General features: G+C 42.7%; 1 protein-coding gene across 4 annotated transcripts; it reads right to left on the minus strand.

Annotated features, from left to right (window-relative positions):
* Window positions 1-116: 116 nt before the first annotated feature.
* LOC121586714 (regulation of nuclear pre-mRNA domain-containing protein 1A-like) lies at window positions 117-12,073 on the minus strand. 4 transcript variants are annotated; one of them, XM_045226408.1, is made up of 7 exons: window positions 11,907-12,073; window positions 5,597-5,726; window positions 5,393-5,499; window positions 3,916-4,010; window positions 3,411-3,537; window positions 2,943-2,982; window positions 413-501 (listed from the first exon to the last, which is right to left on the minus strand). In XM_045226408.1, the coding sequence occupies exons 1-6, from the start codon at window positions 12,055-12,057 to the stop codon at window positions 2,945-2,947; spliced, it is 648 nt and encodes a 215-aa protein (XP_045082343.1). In that variant the 5' UTR covers window positions 12,058-12,073; the 3' UTR covers window positions 413-501; window positions 2,943-2,944. The 4 variants fall into 4 exon arrangements, with proteins under 4 accessions (XP_045082341.1, XP_045082343.1, XP_045082344.1 ...); XM_045226409.1 differs by lacking the exon at window positions 413-501 and adding an exon at window positions 2,266-2,357; XM_045226406.1 differs by lacking the exon at window positions 2,943-2,982 and having other exon boundaries at window positions 117-501.
* Between the last annotated feature and the right edge of the window lie 570 nt (window positions 12,074-12,643).

Raw genomic sequence — 12,643 nt, forward strand, 5'->3', positions numbered from 1 at the left:
TATATATATATATCAGACAAATGATCTATTGTGAAAAGAATAAGAGGGATTATTGGCAAATAGGAGGGTTACATGATGATTGGTAAGAGAGGCATGAACAGTGTCAATCAGGGAAGGAATGATAAACATGACTACATGGGGAAAGATAGGAGAGAGCCTAAGTCAAACAGTAAGTGGCGCAATGGCAAGATGCACATGGTCAATGATAGGTTGGGAGATGCGTCAATCAAAGGTTACTAAGTGACTTTGATGTCCACTTAGTGAAGTCCACATGTTAAATAGGGCGAGAGATGTGTCAATCAGAGGGTGGATGGTCAGTCAGGGGTGAGAAGCACAGGTGAACTGTCAGGCTGTGGGGTCATAAAGTTCGACACCAGATGAGGGCAGGTGCAAATGTCCACCGGTCACACTGGGGAGCAGAGAGAGGTCCGGTAGGTTGCTGAGACGAGTACGCAGCTCCTTCCGTACCTGGGTCACCCGTGCCAGCTTGCGCTTGTACTCCTGAAACAAGAGCAGGTATGAAGAGTGATGTGATATGTTTTGTACAACATTATACTTCGAGTTGGATATGCTGTTCAATTGTTAGACATCATCTTGGCGTTCACTGTAAACCTTTTAGCACAATGGTTAGGGAAAGGGAGGGTTTACAAAGTAACTTGGGTACATCCGAGTAAATTGATGACATTCAATCATTTCGGTTTCATTGTGAAGTCCTATTTACTTTTATAAGTGACAAACAGAACATTTTAAATGAAAGAGTAGAGTGAAAAATGTACTGTGTATTCTTTCGTCCGTAGTTTTATATTACTAGAGTGTGTTAGTATTGGTTTCTTGAACTGAAAACCATCATCACCCTACAACCTCTCACATCAGGATCACAGTGATGGCAAGGGAAATATTTCTGAAATACCTTTACTATAGCCATTCTGTCATTAAAGTTGTGAGCTATGAAATCCTTTCATTACATTTCAAGTGACAGAAACTAGTGTTTGATCCAGTCAGTATTTGCTACAGAAAAACCAAGAGGTTTCCTTATCTCCTATTTTTAAGACAGTATGACTAATCTAACTATTCAAATTGAGCATTAAATCAGTCAAATTAATAGTACAGTGTGGAGAAATTCAACCTTATAGGCAAGTCAAGGATATGCTAAGTAACCAAGGCCCAGTTTGACAAACAACCCCTTAACTGAAGTGTATGACTCCCCTACACGACTGGGTACATACTAGTAACCCCTATCCTCAGTATAGGAGAGTAAAACCACCCTGAACCCAGGGCACAAAAAGGGCTATTCACACAGGCAGCCCAATTCTGATATTTTTTTCACTTATTGGTCTTTTGACCAATCAGATCAGCTCTGAAAAAGAGCTGATGTGACAAGATCTGACGTGATTGGTCAAAAGACCAATTAGTGGAAAAGAATATCAGAATTGGGCTGCCTGTGTAAACAGCCATATAACCAATAATCCTGACACTAGGAAGCACGTGTTTAGAAAAAGAGGGTGGGCAACTCTAGTACTGGGGAGCTGTAGTGTTCAGCTTTTTATTCCAGCCCTGTTCTAACACCCAATTAGATGAATTGTGGTCTATTACGGATGACCATTATTATTAGTGATTTGGTGTGTTAGTGCTGGGCTGCAACAAAAGCCTGCACATACTGCAGCCCTCCAGGACCAGTGTCCCGCACCTGGTTTAGGGGCTTGACAATTCAAATTGAGAGGAAACCAAAATCATATTTGCAGACCAGTACAATTGATCAATGAACATAATATACACCTGCTGAAAATGCCTTCAGACATTTTCACTACCCCGTATGAGTAAGAATAATAATATTATTAAGAGTGTTTGGTTAAGTTTATAACTCTAGTCAGAATGCACTTCATTTAAAATAAATGAACAAATGTAATGTGAGCCTGTCTGTAATAACTGTCTGCATTGAGTACAACTCTTAACGGCATTTAATCCCATTTCTCTGGTCTACTTTTTTATTTTGTTGAAGCTATGACCTCAATAACTATTTCCAATGTAAAGTATCTGGTCATGAATGACTATCAAAACTAGGTTTAGTTTTACAAAAATATGTAATGTGTTTGCAATAACATAACAGGTGAAGTTGAGTGTTATGTTTAACAAGATAGTGTTTCATTCATATTATTTAATACCATGAAACTAAAAAATAAAGTCAATCAAATAGGACTGGAGTCATTCAACCCACCACCACCAGTATGCACACAAGTAGCAGCAAATAACAGCACTCAGATTCAGTTTAATTTTTTATTCTCTTTTTTTTCTTTATTACAAGAGAGATTTGTTGAACTGCAGATACATAGACCAGAAGACTTGATCTTGCTGACTTCCTGTGGGTAAAGGCTGGACAGTTATGCATTCAGCAATTTGAAAAAAACATACATTTTTCCTCCACCGTGTTTTACAAACCAATGGAAATAGTTTGTAGTGGTTTTGCAAGTAATGGAGTGAGAGATGTCATCTTTGCTAAAGCATTCTGGGGGAGGAAGAAGCCACTGGAAAGTGGAGAGAGGCATAGTGACTTGAATCCTAACTTGAGGTAAACATTAACTCAAACTGTTGTGCAAATCTCCCACTGACAATGCAGAATTTGCATGACAGTTCCAGTTAAGCATGCATATCTCAAGTTTGGACATGGCCAAATAAAACAAATTTGTCCCATCAACGATTTACTCGGTAAGGGACAGAACATTATTATACTTCAGAAGTGTTGCTCGTGGCAAAATGTGAGCAGTCTCCATTCGATTCAATTGGAGACATTCAAAGCATACCACCTGAAAGGGTGAGGTGATACAGGACACAAACAGGAAAAAGCATGCTACAAAAAGAGAACATTTGAGACAGACAGAATGAAGATGGAGAATGACAGAAGAGGGTGTGTAGTGAAATAATAAAAGAGATGATTATTTACGCACTTCTAGTTTCTGCTCGTTCTGGGCCAGGCCGTCCCTCTGGCTGTGTAGAAACAGGGTGAGGGTGCGCGTGAGCTCGTTACATCCCCAACTTAACAGCCTTTTGTCAGTTGTGGCTGACTGAGAAGGGACTTATGTGATTGAAAGATTTGCTTAATTGTAGGGCCAACTAATATACAGCATGTTTAACTGTTAAACGGACTAATGTTTAAAGTGTAGCATGGTGTCTGTCGTGGTTTTTCAGAAGACAGCACTAACACGTTCCCCGTCACTTCAAAAACTAGGCTACACACAGCTGGGGCACCTGCAGGGGTCAGCACAGCAGTACTGCAACGGCCAAGCCTCGTTCTGGAGCCCAACCACCCTCCTGACCACTGTGCCCCCCCACACCCCTGCCAACAGCACCACTCTGGAGCATTCCGCATGGCTGACTGTAGCTAGTGTGAGATAGAAGTGTATGCCAGGGCCCACCTGTGATCCTGTGCAGCAGTGACGGGTCCTGCACCTCAGCAGGCAGGGAGGAGATCCGCTGGCGCAGCGCCGAGTCCCCGGAGGCTGCATTCTCCAGCTCCTGCAGGGCCCGGATTAACTCCGCCGTCTGAGAGGGAGGAGAGGTAGAAAAAGAGGGAAGAGGGGAGGGGGAGAGTGAGGAGAGGTGGGGAAAAAAGACGTGAAGGAAAGTGAGGACAGGCAGGAAATAAGGGAAAAGAGAAGGGAGAAATGACAGATGGCGACAGAGGAGAGAGTCCCATATTGCAGTTAGATGTTTGGCATACTTTCTAAGAAGACAAGGAACTAACAAAGCAACTCCGCTTAAAGTCATGTGGATACGAAAACTGTTAAGTGGGATACGAAGAGGTAAATGCAACGACAGAAAGAACCTCTGATCGGTTGAATGAACCAAGCCATTACACAGCCCCCCTCCAACACACACACTCCATGTCACCCCCCCGTGAGGTGTTGGGTTGGCCTGTACCTGTGGGGGCTCTGCTGGGGAGCTCTGGGAGGCCAGATCTTGGTCGTCCAGTTGAATCTCCTCATACGGCCTCTTCTTGGCCTTCTTCTCTCCCACTGTAGAACATGGATACAGGGTGAGCACTCATGGGAAGAAGGTGACAACACACTGATACGAATACGTCACATCCTTTGACACTGGCCGTGTCCGAATACACATAGGACATTTGAGTACGCAAAAAAGTGTATACTTTAAATGTCACTCACTTCAGCTGATCAATTAAGATATAGGGATGTGCTACTGAAATCAACGAATGGCAGGGAAACAACGCAATAACACATGACTCATTCCCAGTATGCAAAAAAAAATGTTTATCAAGTGCTTTAAATGCCAGGATGTTGTACTTATTTCAGCTCTTCATCTAGTAGAATTTGACGCACACTTTCCCACAATGCATTGGAAGAGGTGGTCTGCCCTAGTCATAGGCCTAGTTCTCTTCAAGTAGCCAAACAACAACTAGGCTACTTAATTGGGAAATGATCACGAGTATTACATCGTAGGCTACGTCTTTGAAAACAGAAGTCTTAGATTTCTGTTTTCTCACTGAAAAAGTGTTTGTTCTCTTGGCCTTCGTCAGAGCTTTTAAAACGAAATGTAACTAAATCTTTTGATTTCTGAACGTATCGGCACCGGGGACTCGGGATGGGGTTGCGTTATTGATGTCATGTTAAATCAGACCTTTTGATTTGAACATATGGATCGTTCAATTTTTGTAGGCTAGGCTACCCATTATTGAATGTATGGATCAAGCCTTAGCAGTCATTCTGATCTCGTTCCCAATGATCAGTGCTTTAGTTTATTATGTTGCCAGCCAGCGGTTCCTAACTTTTTCTCTGCCTTTTGAATTGAACATTTGAATAGTTTTGGTGCATGTACTAGGCTATTTAATTTATATATGTTAAAGCACTTTGGTTTCACTAATAAATGTTGAAATGATCTGTTTCTGTCTTCAGTCCTTTTTAAACAGGATAGATGGGCTACATGGTCTACTATGATACAGGTTGAATGTAATGGTCTGCCTATAACCAGCCTGAGTAGGTCTATAACTCCATTCATATTCAGAGTTTAGAGAAATTAATCAAATTGGAAATGAGCTATTATCAGGCTGGTTAATGCGATGCACATCTGTCGAAATGGGAAAAATCCACCCCCACTCGGCCTTGCCCCACCTACTGCAGTTGCATACTGCATACTTTTTACTAAACGGTACGTGCTAAATAGTATGCAACGATGAGTACATAGTATACAGTTTAAGTTTGTAGTACGCTAGTCGGACACGGCCACTCACTTATGTGAAGTAATGACTAGTGAATGCCCGTACCTCCTTTCAAGCATACTATGTTTTCAGATCAGAGTAGATGGAGGAGACCAGGACAAGCAAGCCACTTAAGACTATTGATACACACCCGAGGTGTAAGTTGGTTAGGAGGGTACTTACGCAGGACGTGAGAGAGCTGGTCCAGCAGGTTGTTCTCATACACAGCTCTCTCCTGCCAGATGGACAGAACCCGGCCCAGCTGTTTCTTACATCCGTCCTCTCCTTCCCTGCACACACAACTAATTACCATCAGCAGGCTCATGCTCCAATCACGACAATAGCGAAAACAGCGGGAGCCAGGTTTGACTGCATTTCACCCCTCACCTGGACACGTGTTTGAAGGCATCAACGATGACAGGAGCAAAGTCCTGGGTGAACTCGGGTCCTTTCTTCTTGCTGTTCTGGATGACATCGTTGGCGAGGTAGAGGAAGGTGAGCTTCCTGGATACCTTGGCTGCAGACAGAGATCACAGTCAACTGTGGGAAACAGTCAAAGCAGAGTGAAACTACACAAAGCAAGCACACCACTTATCTATTTAAAGCATTAATGCTCGTGACTAGAAAGAGGACCTACTTGTAGCCTTTGCTATGGCTTACAGCTTTCATCTACCAACACTGACTGTGAATTTGCGGCATTGAAGCTTTAGGCACAGACTGACACAAAATTAGAAAGTCAGAGATAACCCCATTTGTGACTTGTGGTTAGTGAATTCATTCAAAACACCAAGGACAGTGATGACAAAGAAATAGGAAGTAAGAAACCTACAAAATGAGAGCACAACTAACCATGAGTAGGCTACAGGCAGGGCAATGCTAAGACATCAGATGCTATTCCCAGTCCACAGAAGAGAGTCAGCAGCTCCCAAAATAGAGGCCCAAATGGGATATCATTGTGCTCTTTTACCCAAAGGAAAACAGACCGAATCAAATACCACTCCTTAGCTCCAACTAGCACAAAAGCTCAGATTTGTATTTAGGCAGTAGGCTACATAAGAGACAGCTACAGGTATTGGTAGACTAATGTCATACACAATGCAGATTGTCCTCTTCCCAGGCACATTTTAAGCATTCAGTATTAAAATGAAACATCTGATCATCAATTTCATATAGCAAAAATATCTGAGCTCAAAATCAAAAATAATGAAATAGCCACACTACAGCGTTCTACAGCTGAATGTTGCAGTCATTACAACAGGTATTCACACATTGAGACCTTGTGGCAGTGTAGTGAGAAATCCTTCGATACAAAAAAAGGTTCCATTAGTGTTTCCAGGTAACGATTTTCTTGTGAACAGTCATTGGCAAAGCAGGGAATGTAGGCTGCCTAGATGAGTCAAATAGGTGGGCTATTGTCGGTCTGTGAACCTATTTCACAGATATAGCCCATCACTCATGTGCAGTGACGTGATGCAGAGAGAAGTTTTTGGAAAACATTTCCTAAGAAGCACATAGGCTATAACCTACTTCATTCCAATCCATTACACAAGTCATTGGACAAAGGAGTCTTCTGTACGGGTGAGTTTTGTTAAGAGCCCCGATGCGCAGTCTGAACATTAAGACGCATATTTTGCATTTGTACAATTATTTTGATGAAAGTAAAAGGGATTTACACTGAACAAAAATCTAAACGCAACAATTTGAAAGATTTTACTGAGTTACAGTTCATATAAGGAAAATCAGTCAATTGCAATAAATTCATTAGGCCCTAATCTATGGATTTCACATGACTGGGAATACAGATATGCATCTGTTGGTCACAGACACCTTAAAAAATAATAATATGTAAAGTAGGGGTGTGGATCAGAAAACCAGTCAGTATCTGGTGTGACCATCATTTGCCTCGTGCAGCGCAAATAATAATATGCCACTTGGCAGACCCTTTTATCCAAAGCGATTTACAGTCATGCGTGCATACATTTTTGTGTATGGGTGGTCCTGGGGATCGAACCCACTAACCTGGCGTTACAAGCGCTGTGCTCTACCAGCTGAGCTACAGAGGACCACAGAGAAACACATTTCCTTCGCATAGAGTTGATCAGGCTGTTGATTGTGGCCTGTGGAATGTTGTCCCACTCTTCAGTGGCTGTGCGAAATTGCTGGATATTGGCTGGAACTGGAACACTGTCATACGCGGCAATCCAGAGCATCCAAAACATGCTCAAATGGGTGACCTCTGGTGAGTATGCAGGCCATGGAAGACATTACATTTTCAGCTTCCTGGAATTGTGTACAGATCCTTGCGACATTGGGCTGTGCATTATCATGCTGAAACATGAGGTGATGGCAGCAGATGAATGGCACAACAATGGGCCTCAGGATCTCATCTCTCTCTGTGCATTCAAATTGCCATCGATAAAATGCAATTGTTGTTCGTAAGCTTATGCCTTCCATTACCATAACCCCACCGCCACCATGGGGCACTCTATTCACAATGTTGACATCATCAAACCGCTCGCCCACAAGACACAATCTGCCATGTACTGTTGAAACCAAGATTCAGCCGTGAAGAGCACACTTCTCATCGAAGGTGAGCATTTGTCCACTAAAGCCAGTTACGACGCCGAAGTGCAGTCAGGTCAAGACCCTGGTGAGGACGACGAGCACGCAGATGAGCTTCCCCGAGACGGTTTCTGACACAAGTTCACACACCAAAAGTACCTGAGTTCAAATCAGCAAAAAAAATGTTTTTAAAGTATTATTATTCAACAGCCACCCTACAGCTTTCTAGAGATAAATATGGCACTCATTACAATATGTTTCACACATTGAGACCTGGTGGCAGTGAAGTGTGAGAAATCCTTCGATAAAAAAGGTTCCATTAGAATGAGATGAGCTACCCTGAGATGGTTCCTGACAGTTTATAAAGAAATCCTTCGGTTGTGCAAACCCACAGTTCCATTAGCCGTCCGGGTGGCTGGTCTCAGACGATCCCACAGGTGAAGAAGCCGGATGTGGAGGTCCTGGGCTGGTGTGGTTATACGTGGTCTGCAGTTGTGAGGCCGGTTGGACGTACTGCCAAATTCTCTAAAACAACGTTGGAGGCAGCTTATGGTAGAGAAATTAACATTCAATTCTCTGGCAACAGCGCTGGTGGACATTCTTGCAGTCAGCATGCCAAGTGCACGCGTTGTGTTGTGCGACAAAAAACAGCACATTTTAGTGGCTTTTTATTGTCCCAGCACAAGGTGCACCTGTGTAATGATCATACCATTTAATCAGCATCTTGATATCCCTGTCAGGTGGATGGATTAACTTGGAAAATGAGAAATGCTCACTAACAAGGATGTAAACACATTTGTGAACAAAATTAGGGAAATAAGCTTTTCGTGGATAAGGAAAATTTCTGGGATTCAAGTTTAGATGGCGTATTTACAGTGCATTCAGAAAGTATTCAAACCCATTCACCTTTCCCACATTTTGTGACGTTACAGCCTTATTCTAAAATTGATTAAATAGTTTATTTTCCCCTCAATCTACACACAATACCCCATCATGACAAATCAAAAACAGGTGTAGAAATTTATAAAAAATAAACTGAAATATCACATTTACATAAGTATTCAGAACCTTTACTCAGTGCTTTGTTGAAGCATCTTTGGCAGTGAATATAGCCTTGAGTCTTCTTGGGTATGACGCTACAAGCTTGGCACACCTGTATTTGTGGAGTTTCTCCCATTCTTCTCTGCAGATCCTCTCAAGCTCTGTCAGGTTGGATGGGGAGTGTCACTGCACAGCCATTTTCAGGTCTCTCCAGAGATGTCTGATCGGGTTCAAGTCCAGGCTCTGGCTGGGCCACTCGAGGACAGAGACTTGTCCCAAGCCACTCCTGCGTTGTCTTGGCTGTGTGGGGTCGTAGTCCTGTTGGAAGGTGTACCTACGCCCCAGTCTGAGGTCCTGAGCGCTCTGGATCAGGTTTTCATCAAGGATCTCTCTGTACTTTGCGCCGTTCAGCTTTTCCTCGATCCTGCCTAGTCTCCCAGTCCCTGAAAAAGATCCCCACAGCATGATGCTGCCATCACCATGCTTCACCGTAGGGATGGTGCCAGGTTTCCTCCAGACGTGACGCTTGGCATTCAGGCCAAAGAGTTCAATCTTGGTTTCATCAGACCAGAGCATCTTGTTTCTCATGGTCAGAGTCCTTTGGGTGCCTTTTGGCAAACTCCAAGCAGGCTGTCGTGTGCCTTTTACTGAGGAGTGGCTTCCGTCTGGCCACTACCATAAAGGCCTGATTGGTGGAGTGCTGCAGAGATGGTTGTTATTCTGGAAGGTTCTCCCATCTCCACAGAGGAACTCTGGAGCTCTGTCAGAGTGACCATCTGGTTTTTGGTCACCTCCCTGACCAAGGCCCTTCTCCCCCAATTGCTCAGTTTGGCCGGGCGGCCAGCTCTAGGAAGAGTTTTGGTGGTTCTTCCATTTAAGAATGATGGAGTGTTCTTGGAGACATTCAATGCTGCAGAAATGTTTTGGTACCCTTCCCCAGATCTGTGCCTCGACACAATCCTGTCTCGGAGCTCTACGGACAACTCTTTCGACCTCATGGTTTTTGATCTGACATTACCTGTCAACTGTGGGACCTTATATAGAGAGATGTGTGCCTTTCCAAATCATGTCCAATCAATTGAATTTACCACAGGTGGACTCCAATCAAGTCGTAGCAACATCTCAAGGATGATCAATGAAAACAGAATGCACTGGAGCTCAATTTCGAGTCTCATAGCAAAAGGTCTGAATACTAATAAGGTATGTACGTTTCGATTTGTCATTATGGGGTATTGTGTGTAGATTGATGAGGAAACATTTTATTAAATCAATTTTAGAATAAGGCAGTAATGTAACAAAATGTGGAAAGGAAGGGCTCTGGCAGCTGTTTTAGCTGCCAGAGCCAGTCTACCTCTGAAAATAACATAAGTACCTTAAGGAGACGAACGTTACCATTACTCCTTAACAGAACATCTTGGGCTAGCTATAAGCTACTTACATGTGTACATTTTTATGGGCAGCAATACTGACCCTTGTTCACCCTGATGTTAAGTAGAACATAATAGGAGATGTCTGATAGTGAAGTGGGGTCCCAAAGTGAGGGGCTCTACCTGTCACAAGACTACCTGGTTTTAGGACTAAAATTAGTAGCTAGCTAATAGTTACTGCATTCTCATACACTATCAGAGCAATCACTCCAATGACCCAACTTTATTGAGATACATACAGTGCATTCAGAAAGTACTCCTTCCCCTTGACTTACTCCAAATGTTGTGTTACAGCCCAAATTCAATATGGATTTGTATTCTCACCCATCTACAAACAGACAAAATAACCCATAATGACAGAGAAAACAAGATTCTCTTTGGCCATGTCTGGAGAAAACCAGGCAAAGCTCATCACCTGTCTAACATCCCTACTGTGAAGCATGGTGATGGCAGCATCATGCTATGGGAATGCTTTTCAGCGGCAGGGACTGGTAAGGATAGAGCGAACAATAAAATGGAGCCAAATGCAGGCAAATCCTTGATGAGAGTCTGCTTCAGAGTGCAAACATACTGGGGCAAAGATTTACGTTCCAGCAGGACAATGACCCCACGCATACAGCCAAAGCAACGCTGCAATGGCTTCAGAACAAGAACGTGAAAGTCCTTGAGTGGCCCAGCCAAGGCCCAGACTAGAATCGCATTGAAAAACTGTGGAAACACGAAGATTGCCGTTCACCCCGCTCCCCATCTAACTTAACAAAGTTTGAGTACATCTGCAAGGAAGAATGGGAGAAAATCTTTGAATCCAGATGTGCAAAGCTGATCGACCTACCCAAGACGACTCAAAGCTGTAATCACAGCCAAAGGTTATTCTACAAAGTACTGACTCAGGGGTGTGAATACTTATGTAAATAAGATATTTCTGAATACAATTTCCTATAAATTTGCTTAAATCTATTTGGAATTCAGGCCGTAACACAACAAAACGTGGAATAAGTCAAGGGGTATGAATACTTTCTGAAGGCACTGTATTAACTTGGCATTCTAACTAAATTGCAACTTTATAAGGCCTAAGGACTTGTGAGGTACCTAGCTAGCAGCTGGCTGGCTTGACTGGGGCCTCGTGTCAGTCTAGTTGTCCATACAAGCAATACCGTAGCAGGGTGATTGTTAACAGACTATCCCCAAGCACCCTAGAGGAGGGGAGACAGTGAGCTAGAACTAATGTTAAGTTTGTTAACTAGCTTGTTAGCAAGCCTGCATTTGCAATCAATTAGCTAACTAACTACTGTAAGTTAGTTACACAATTGACAAACAAGTTAGCTAGTTAGTAAAGTATCCAACCGTCAGTAGCTAACAAACTGACGTTATTTAGATTAGAGAAAAGTTAATGACATGGTTAGTAGATTGTGATGTGGTCAAATTAAGACATTTTATGTTTGTTTACTTGCAAAGGTTAGCCATCTACCTAGGTAAGAAGCTAAGTTGCTAACATTGCTAGTTCAGCTAACAGTAGCTAGCTAAAAAGCTTGCTAACTAACCTTAGCAAGTTTTCGTTAACACGTTAGCTAGCTACACTTGATATGACTGTGTAGTCATTCATAGCTAAATAGAAGATAAATGCTAATATTGATTAATATATTTTAACTAGCGCTAGCTAACATTACCTTTTTTCAATTCGTTGAACCAAACGTTGACGATGGTCTTCGAGTGTTTTCTATGATGGATAAGCCAAAGTGACAGTGTCTGAACACTTTGTTGGGAGTTGCTAAGCTCCGATAGTTTCTTCTCCAACGCTGCCTCTGAAAATGCCGACATGTCGACGACTTTTGGGGAAAACAGATATTGGATGCTAGCTAGGTCGTACAGCTAGCTAAGTTTGCAATCTACCTAGCTAGCTAGCACGCTATGTGCAAAACCTGCAGCCCTGCAAGTGTGTACGGACCGAGGCAGGGTCACTTTGTCGTCTTTATTTACGTGCACGTCTGTTTCTGTATTTTAAAAGCTGCAGCCCTGCAAGCGTGTACGGACGAAGGCAGGGTCACGTTGCCCTCTTTATTTAGGCGCACGTCTGTTTCTGTATTTTCATTGGTTCATTCTAGAATGAAGGCGGGATCTGGCTAGTAAAACATACCACGTTGCATTCTTGTTACATTCTCATGAACTGTGTTAGCAGCCTGGTCTCATAGTAAACGTAATTCCGGGACACTCTAATTAGTCTGAAATGTTATGTTTGGTATGGTTACACAAGACAGACATTTATTTTTAATCCGTCTTGTGAATCAATCAATCTGCCATCATTAACACAATGGAAAAATCTAATTTTGTATTTAACTAGGCAAGTCAGTTAAGAACAAATTCTTATTTACAATGATGGACTACCCCCGCCAAATCCTCCCCTAAC

Source organism: Coregonus clupeaformis, chromosome 17 (genome assembly GCF_020615455.1).
Source record: "Coregonus clupeaformis isolate EN_2021a chromosome 17, ASM2061545v1, whole genome shotgun sequence".
Classification (NCBI taxonomy): Eukaryota; Metazoa; Chordata; class Actinopteri; order Salmoniformes; family Salmonidae; genus Coregonus; species Coregonus clupeaformis.

What these genes read in the sequence shown, in the direction of transcription:
- LOC121586714 (XM_045226406.1), bottom strand. Translation starts at nt 12,057, where the DNA reads ATGTCGGCATTTTCAGAGGCAGCGTTGGAGAAGAAACTATCGGAGCTT. An exon ending in GTTCAACGAATTGAAAAAAG is followed by an intron (nt 5,727 to 11,906) that starts GTAATGTTAGCT and finishes CTCTGTCTGCAG; the next exon opens with CCAAGGTATCCAGGAAGCTC. An exon ending in ACTGCTGCACAGGATCACAG is followed by an intron (nt 502 to 3,410) that starts GTGGGCCCTGGC and finishes CTCTTGTTTCAG; the next exon opens with GAGTACAAGCGCAAGCTGGC.